General features: G+C 48.8%; 1 protein-coding gene across 1 annotated transcript in view; it reads left to right on the forward strand.

Moving 5' to 3' along the window:
* plxna2 (plexin A2) overlaps positions 1-10,000 on the forward strand; it is a 181,864-nt gene that overhangs the window by 162,437 nt on the left and 9,427 nt on the right. Inside the window, exons 24-25 of the mRNA XM_030769868.1 lie at positions 2,652-2,811; positions 3,596-3,699. Coding sequence (XP_030625728.1) covers positions 2,652-2,811; positions 3,596-3,699 — 264 coding nt within the window. The remainder of the gene's footprint in view (positions 1-2,651; positions 2,812-3,595; positions 3,700-10,000) is intronic.

Here is a 10,000-nt window from a genome sequence, read left to right on the forward strand (position 1 = left end):
CACACAAAGTCTGCCCCCCCCCCCCAACACAGTCTGCCCCTCCCACACACACAGTCTGCCTCCACACACACAGTTTGCCCCCTCACACACAGTCTGCCCCCCTCACACACACAGTCTGCCTCCACACACACAGTCTGCCCCCCCCCCCCCCCACACACAGTCTGCCCCTCCCACACACACAGTCTGCCCCTCCCACACACACAGTCTGCCCCCCTCACACACAGTCTGCCCCCCTCACACACAGTCTGCCTCCACACACACAGTCTGCCCCTCCCACACACACAGTCTGCCCCCCTCACACACACAGTCTGCCCCTCCCACACACACAGTCTGCCTCCACACACACAGTCTGCCTCCACACACACAGTCTGCCCCCCTCACACACAGTCTGCCCCCCCCCACACACAGTCTGCCTCCACACACACAGTCTGCCCCCCCCCCACACACACACAGTCTGCCCCTCCCACACACACAGTCTGCCCCTCCCACACACACAGTCTGCCCCCCTCACACACAGTCTGCCCCCCTCACACACATTCTGCCTCCACACACACAGTCTGCCCCTCCCACACACACAGTCTGCCCCCCTCATACACAGTCTGCCCCCCCCCACACACAGTCTGCCTCCACACACACAGTCTGCCCCCACACACACAGTCTGCCCCCCTCACACACACAGTCTGCCCCCCCAAACACACAGTCTGCCTCCACACACACACAATCTGCCCCCCACACACACAGTCTGCCCCCCTCATACACAGTCTGCCTCCACACACACACAGTCTGCCCCCCTCATACACAGTCTGCCTCCACACACACAGTCTGCCCCCACACACACAGTCTGCCCCCCTCACACACACAGTCTGCCCCCCCAAACACACAGTCTGCCCCCCCCACACACAGTCTGCCCCCCCACACACACAGTCTGCCCCTCACACACACAGTCTGCCCCCCCACACACACAGTCTGCCTCCACACACACACAGTCTGCCCCCCACACACACAGTCTGCCCCCCTCATACACAGTCTGCCCCCCTCATACACACAGTCTGCCCCTCCCACACACACAGTCTGCCTCCACACACACACAGTCTGCCCCCCACACACACAGTCTGCCCCCCTCACACACAGTCTGCCCCCACACACACACAGTCTGCCTCCACACACACAGTCTGCCTCCACACACACACAGTCTGCCTCCACACACACACAGTCTGCCTCCACACACACAGTCTGCCTCCACACACACACAGTCTGCCTCCACACACACACAGTCTGCCCCCCTCATACACAGTCTGCCTCCACACACACAGTCTGCCCCCACACACACAGTCTGCCCCCCTCACACACACAGTCTGCCCCCCCAAACACACAGTCTGCCCCCCACACACACAGTCTGCCCCCCCACACACACAGTCTGCCTCCACACACACACAGTCTGCCCCCCACACACACAGTCTGCCCCCCTCATACACAGTCTGCCCCTCCCACACACACAGTCTGCCCCCCTCATACACACACAGTCTGCCCCCCCACACACACAGTCTGCCCCCCCCCACACACAGTCTGCCTCCACACACACAGTCTGCCCCCACACACACACAGTCTGCCTCCACACACACAGTCTGCCCCCACACACACACAGTCTGCCTCCACACACACACAGTCTGCCCCCCCCCCCACACACACAGTCTGCCCCTCCCACACACACAGTCTGCCCCCCCACACACACAGTCTGCCCCCCACACACACAGTCTGCCCCCCCCAACACAGTCTGCCCCCCTCACACACACAGTCTGCCTCCACACACACAGTCTGCCCCCACACACACACAGTCTGCCCCCCCACACACACAGTCTGCCCCCCTCATACACACAGTCTGCCCCTCCCACACACACAGTCTGCCCCCCCAAACACACAGTCTGCCCCCCCCTCACACACAGTCTGCCTCCACACACACAGTCTGCCCCTCCCACACACACAGTCTGCCCCCCTCACACACACAGTCTGCCCCCCTCATACACACACAGTCTGCCCCCCCCCCCCCATTCACAGTCTGCCCCCCCAAACACACAGTCTGCCCACCCCTCACACACAGTCTGCCTCCACACACACAGTCTGCCCCCCTCACACACACAGTCTGCCCCCCCCCCCCCCCACACACACACAGCGTTCAGCTCCATCTCTAATCACTCCTCACAGCCCAGTGGTATATCTTAACAGGCAGGCTGGTGCCACAAGCTACTGGAGACCATGAGGACAGAAAGACGGAGAGAGAGAGAGAGGTAGAGATAGGTCTTGGTTGTTCCGAAGCAGAGAGCAGTTGCCATTAGATTTCAATACCCCAGCAGAACCTGGAAATTGGGGTCCTGCTGTAGGTGTGAAATTAGATTGGTCAGGAAGTGGTGACAGAAGCAGAAACAGTGGTTTAAAGGAGAAGTGCACAGAACGAGACCAGCAACATCCATCTGCAGCCCACAGTCCTAGCTCTTTGCTATTGAAATCTCACACTGGGTCTTTTTTTGCTGTTGCTGTTTTTCGAAGTTGCCAGGCGAAGTAAATAATGTCTTCGTCATATTTGGTATTGAGTTATGTATTAGATTATTGTTGATAAAATGTTATAGGCTGATGAAATACTCTCTTTCATGCAGATTGTGAACTGTGTTAACCCGGAGAACGAGAACAGTCCAGAAATCCCAGTGAAGGTTCTGAACTGTGACACCATCACACAGGTCAAAGAGAAGATTCTGGATACTGTGTATAAGAATATGCCTTACTCTCAACGGCCCAGAGCTGTGGACATGGACCTAGGTATATAAACACATGCGCACACACATACACACACGCACACACACACACACATACGCGCACACACACACACTTACACACACACACACACACACACACACACACACACACACACACAGAGCCTGGGTTTGATGTATAGTACCCAAACAACTGAAAGCTGTGTAACTTTGTAACAGTACTCTGTGTTTTGGGGTGTATGTGTGTGTGTTTGTGTGTTTTTGTTTGAGTGTAAGCCACAAGCATCATCTGTTATCCTGGCTTCCAAACAAACTAATAAAGTCTATTCATCAGAGGGGAAAATCAGTGATCAATGAGCATGAATCTGTCCATTTCCCTATCAACATCCTTTTCATCATTTCATTATGAACTTGCAGGCCCTACAACACACACACACACACACACACACACAGGTCACTTCCTTGTTGCTTTTTCTCTTCATCAAAATCCTTTTGTGTGTGTCTGTGTGTAAATGAGGCAGTGCCAGTTATGATGAGTCCAGTTTTGCATCTTTGCTTTTGTTTGTCTGTGACACTCCATTAATATTCATGTCAGTCCCGCCCTTCAAAGGCCTTTTTTACATTAAGGTTTGTCTCTAGGCATTTTTCATGCTTTCATATTTACATATGTGCCTGTGTACAGGCATACTCATGTGAGTACATTTTTATATGTAAGCTTGTGTGTGTGTGTGTGTGTGTGTGTGTGTGTGTGTGTGTGTGTGTGTTTATGCATTTGCCCATGTGTCTGTGTGTGTTTGTGTGTGTGTATTAACTCTCCTCTCTGTTCTCAGAGTGGCGTCAGGGCAGAATGGCTCGTGTGGTCTTGCAGGATGAAGACATCACAACTAAAATTGAGAACGACTGGAAAAGACTCAACACACTCATGCACTATCAGGTGAGACACACACACACACACACACACTCAAAGTCATGCACATTCTCATAAACGCACACTCATATTTGATATCTGTTTTGGTTTTTCAGAAGTATATCTATAGGAGTCTTTAGAAGTATGAGATTCTGTCAGAGTATGGGAGATAATAGAGGTACAGGAGAGCCTGTAGGAGTATGGGAGATAATAGAGGTACAGGAGAGTCTGTAGGAGTATGGGAGACAATAGAAGTACAGAAGAGTCTGTAGGAGTATGGGAGATAATAGAGGTACAGGAGAGTCTGTAGGAGTATGGGAGATAATAGAGGTACAGGAGAGTCTGTAGGAGTATGGGAGATAATAGAGGTACAGGAGAGCCTGTAGGAGTATGGGAGATAATAGAGGTACAGGAAAGCCTGTAGGAGTATGGGAGATAATAGAGGTACAGGAGAGTCTGTTGGAGTATGGGAGACAATAGAAGTACAGAAGAGTCTGTAGGAGTATGGGAGATAATAGAGGTACAGGAGAGTCTGTAGGAGTATGGGAGATAATAGAGGTACAGGAGAGTCTGTAGGAGTATGGGAGACAATAGAAGTACAGAAGAGTCTGTAGGAGTATGGGAGATAATAGAGGTACAGGAGAGTCTGTAGGAGTATGGGAGATAATAGAGGTACAGGAGAGTCTGTAGGAGTATGGGAGATAATAGAGGTACAGGAGAGCCTGTAGGAGTATGGGAGATAATAGAGGTACAGGAAAGCCTGTAGGAGTATGGGAGATAATAGAGGTACAGGAGAGTCTGTAGGAGTATGGGAGACAATAGAAGTACAGAAGAGTCTGTAGGAGTATGGGAGATAATAGAGGTACAGGAGAGTCTGTAGGAGTATGGGAGATAATAGAGGTACAGGAGAGTCTGTAGGAGTATGGGAGATAATAGAGGTACAGAAGAGCCTGTAGGAGTATGGGAGATAATAGAAGTACAGGAGAGTCTGTAGGAGTATGGGAGATAATAGAGGTACAGGAGAGCCTATAGGAGTATGGGAGATAATAGAAGTACAGGAGAGCCTGTAGGAGTATGGGAGATAATAGAGGTACAGGAGAGTCTGTAGGAGTATGGGAGATAATAGAGGTACAGGAGAGTCTGTAGGAGTATGGGAGATAATAGAGGTACAGGAGAGTCTGTAGGAGTATGGGAGATAATAGAGGTACAGGAGAGTCTGTAGGAGTATGGGAGATAATAGAGGTACAGGAGAGCCTGTAGGAGTATGGGAGATAATAGACGTACAGGAAAGCCTGTAGGAGTATGGGAGATAATAGAGGTACAGGAGAGCCTATAGGAGTATGGGAGATAATAGAGGTACAGGAGAGCCTGTAGGAGTATGGGAGATAATAGACGTACAGGAGAGCCTGTAGGAGTATGGGAGATAATAGAGGTACAGGAGAGCCTATAGGAGTATGGGTAGTAGTAGTAGTAATGCAACATTTTCACAACAATTTTTACATAACACATAGCATTTCAAATTTCTTGTTTTTTTCCAAATGTACCCCTCCCCTTTGATTTTTCCACACATGACTGTTGATAGCCAGATAACAGGCTTTGCCCTTTTCATTTGCATTCCTGAGACACAGTGGGTTGGCACTGCTCACTGAAAATTGAGGGCAATTACTCACCAGATGGGCTGAAGGAGCAAGGGAACATTCTAGAAAAAGCCTGTTCTCCATTTGAGCCATAGGAGTTTAGCACCATTTTGGACTGACTGTTGGGGTCAGATCCATATCTGTAATTTATCATACCAGGCTGTTGCTTACCTGTTACCATGGCGCTTAACTTTATGTCAGACGTCACTACCGATCCCTCAGCTGCTTTTAGCTTTGGCCGATGCTATTTGTTTCTGGTCATGGTGAGAGAGAGATGAACATGGACCTTTAAACACTGAGCAGGGTCACATTCAACTTTCATCTCTTTCCTGTTACTCAGCCTAACCATCTGTCCTGTATTAAACAGGACAGACACAAACACACACACACAGCCACAGAAAGACAGACTGCCCTCCAGGGTCAAATCTCCTCTCATTTAAAAGTTGGTGGGTCATAAGGTTTTATTCTCAAAGTTCAAACTGATACATAGGCATTTGAGATGTCTAACATTTGTTTGAAACACTCTCTATCTGCAGTTAGTTTTATCAATAATGTATGCTGTCATTACAAAAGAATAAATTATGAAGTTAGTGTTGAGTGGAGACTGAATCAGTATTAGTGTGGAGAGGAAACTGAATCAGAGTTGGTGTGGAGAGGAAAGCGAATTGATTCTATGATGAGAATCCCAGTAGACTGTGCAGTGTACTGTAGAAGAGGTAAAAAGGAAGAGGGACGCTATGTTCCTTCCCTGGCCTTCATGTTTCATTTCCTTTCATTCTTCTGTCTTAATGCCTCACTTCTGATGCCGTTTTTAATGTTTTCTCTATACAGAGACTGCACTGTGTTTGTGTCTGTAACGTAACTTGTACCCCCTAACACTGTCCCCACAGTGTCTTCCTCATTACACACTGGTGATACCCTGGGGCACACACACGCACACAAACACACACACACACACACACACACACACACACACACATAGATACTGTCACATGTGACATGCTCTGACGTTGATGTGAGATCTGAAGATGTTTGACATGGAGGGTACATTGTCTGATATAAAGTAGACAATAATAGGCCTGTGTAAAGAGAAGAGAGATCTAAGGAGATCAAGAGAGAGAGAAAGAGAGAAAGAGAGAGAGAGAGAGAGAGAAAGAGAGAAAGAGAGGGAGAGAGAGAGAGAGAGAGAGAGAGAGAGAAAGAGAGAGAGGGAGAGAGGGAGAGAGAGAGAGAGAGAGAGAGAGAGAGAGAGAGTGAGAGAGGGAGAGAGAGAGAGTGAGAGAGGGAGAGGACTGGAGAGGACTGGAGGAGCATTCAGTTATTCAAACCATGATCTGTGCAGAAGTGCCACTCTGTGACTGAACAGCTGGATGACACACAGATCTCTGAGACTCACTGAGCGATAGTTAGAGTGAAAAAGAGTGTCATAGGGAGAGAAAGAGTGCAGGAGAAGGAGAGAAAGACAGCAGTAGAAGGAAAAAGACGGCAGTGGAGAGGCAAGTGCTTGATTATCCGCTGAAATTCACTCTCCTGTCACTCTGTTAATTCTGACACGTCTGGGGAAAGATAGAGAGAAGGAAAGACAGAGTGAAGGAAAGATAGAGTGAAGCCCCAAACATATCATCAATACAATCATAGTTCCCAGGCTGTACCACAGCTTCTCTATAAACTCATAAAATAGAAGGATGGTTGGATGGTAGGTCGGATGGATGTATGGATGATGGATGTATGGATGATGGATGGATTGATGAGTGATGGATGTATAGATGGATGTATGTATGTATGGATGGATGGATGGATGGATGGATGGATAGATGGACAGATGGATGCTGATCTTGAATGCTTGGGGTTTATTAGTCCACTGGTGTGTATAAAGAGAAGATTTTTTCCTCTGTGAGGAGAGCATTGTTTGTTCTTCTTCTCAATTAGTGTGTGCTCTCTCTCTCTCTCTCTCACTCCCTGACTACAGAACTGATTTGGAGTGTGTGTGTGTGCGTGTGCGTGTGCGTGTGTGTGCTTGTGTGTGTGTGTGTGTGTGTAAGGCTCTAGATCATTGCTGGGTGAAGTTGAGAGTAAATCAATGAAAGTGTACATGATAGCCCAGTATCATGAATGAACTGAACTACAGGGTGTTGGATCTTCTGAAAGTCTCATCTGTTTAATGGAAAACAGTGAGCGGGACAGTATACAGTCTAATAACTGTGTCATAATTATAAGGTTGTACTGCTATCATTAACGTGTAACAGGTTCAAAGCCATTAGACAGCTCTCGTTCAAGGGGCAAAGTCCACAGATGGTTGTATAGGAGCATTAATGCAAGGTATGAAGTTTTAAAAATGCCTTCCTCCAACCTGAAAACAGTACATAAATGATGTACTGTCTGTAATAGGTATACACATCCATGTTTCTGTCTCTACACTGATACACTGTAAGCTGTGAATAGAATAAGGGGCGGATTACCTGCTTTGTCCTCGCTGCCTGAAGGTTGCCCTTGAGTGACAGAGCAGTTTAACCCTGGGCCCTTTGCTTGATAAGGATCTGATCAAGACAGTGCAGGGAATGGGTGATCAGAGATGGCAGTGGGAACGGAGACACGACGGCTTTTATGAGGGACAGCTGACCTCTTATCACTCCCGCTCACTATCTGCCCCGCCACAGATTATCCGTCAGGGCCAAATCTCACTGCCTTCACCCTGCCCTGCCTTCATCCTGTCTCTTACATGGCCTCTGTCTCCAACGCAGCAGCCCTGCTGCATGCTGCTCTGATACCATGGGCTGACAGAGACAGTCAGGTCGACAGATGGAGAAAGAAACAAAGAAAGGGTGTGTGTGTGTGTGTGTGTATGTGTGTGCATATGTGTGTGTGTGCGCGTGTGTGCTTGCTTGTATGTGAGGGTGAGACAGAGAGAGAGAGAGAGAGAGAAAGATTGTAATAGACAAATTGAGGGGGGGAAAAGAGAAAGAGAAAAATCTGCAAGAGAGAACTAGTGTTCACTGCGACTGGAGGGAAAACATTGTGTGTTTGGGGGAGAGAGAGAACATCATTGTGTGTTTGGGGGAGAGAGAGAACATCATTGTGTGTTTGGGGGAGAGAGAGAACATTATTGTGTGTTTGGGGGAGAGAAAGTACAGGCATGCAGGGAAGATTTGGTGTATACGACAAATGAACAGAGAGTGAAGAGAAAGAGAGGAAGTCAGACAGAGGAGGAGCAGTAACGGGATGCACACTGGAGGTACAGCTGTCACTGGAGGCATAGCTGTCACTGGAGGTATAGCTGTCACTGGCTCTTGTCAGAGGAGCAGGAGAATGGTGTGAGAGAGAGGAGAGAGGGGTGGAAATGAAGGGAGGTTAAGGAAGACTGGGCCCAGGGAGGGAAGCAGCGAGCACAGTGTCATCTGTGGAGATGAGTGCTCGATCCTACACACTTTAGTGTGTCTCTCCAGCAAGAGCGTCAGCCTCACCCTGATACAGGGCTCATCCCAAGACCAGAGCCCTGCAAATGACACACCGTGGATTTGGGTGTAGAGGAAGAAGGTGGAGGCCCCTCCATCAGACGGAGGTAGAGAAAGAGAGGGCAGTGAAGGCTGGCCTCATCAGCAGAGGAATGACAAGATGACTCCTAGTTCCCAATCAGATGAAGGAGAGGAAGAGAGAGGAACTTACATCACATCATTTACTGGTCTGGGGCTTTAGGGGTTTTATCTTTTCTTTTTTTTTTTTTAACAGACATTTTTCATTCAGACCTTTGAAGCAAATTTTTTCAACATGGGGGCGGCACAGTGGTGCAGTGGGTAGCGCTGTTGCCTCACAGCAAGAAGGTCTCGGGTTCAATCCTTTCTGTGTGGAGTTTGCATGTTCTCCCCGTGTCTGCGTGGGTTTCCTCTGGGAGCTCCGGTTTCTTCCCACAATCCAAAGACATGCAGGTTAGGTGAATTGGAGACACTAAATTGCCCCTAGGTATGAATGTGTGTGTGAGTGTGTGTGTCTGCCCTGCGATGGACTGTTGACCTGTCCAGGGTGTTTCCCCACCTCTCGCCCTATGAGCGTTGGGATAGGCTCCAGCACCCCACGCGACCCTAATCAGGATAAGCGGCTTAGATAATGAGTGAGTGAGAGCTTCAAAATGGTAAAAAATGGGCACTCTCCTAAAGCAACTTTCTAGCTTGTTTTCCTGTCATCTCAAGGCTCTAAAGACTAAAAGCTGAAAGCAACAAGGCTAAGATCCTTCTCTAGCGCTTTCCTTAGAATATCAGTAACAGTTTTACAGTCCTTTCCAGTTCTGCTATTACCTTTTCCTCCTCAGCTTCCATGCTGCAGGAGTTATCAAAACATCCCATCTGGTCTCAGGAGAGATGGACTCCATTTTAGACCACTTTACCTTTATCCCTCTGAACACATGGTGGTGGTAGGGTTAGGTGTGTAGCTTTATGAATGATGTGAGCTGGGACTGTGTGGGCAGAGCAGTATGGATCATGAGTGGTCTGTTGGACAGTCAAATGACGTGTTTTGTCTGAAAGTGTTCAGAGGAGGGGAAGGTGGAAATGGAGTGGCTTTTGACACACCCTGTCTCTCCACATGAACAACAGAGTGAAGGTTAGGGCTGAGACAAGAGCGCTTGGCTAAGTAAAGAGAGAGAGAGAGAGAGAGAGTGCAGGAGGAGAGGTGGTTTCTCAGGAGCAGGTTAAAGGCCT

Source organism: Chanos chanos, chromosome 3 (assembly GCF_902362185.1).
Source record: "Chanos chanos chromosome 3, fChaCha1.1, whole genome shotgun sequence".
Classification (NCBI taxonomy): domain Eukaryota; kingdom Metazoa; phylum Chordata; class Actinopteri; order Gonorynchiformes; family Chanidae; genus Chanos; species Chanos chanos.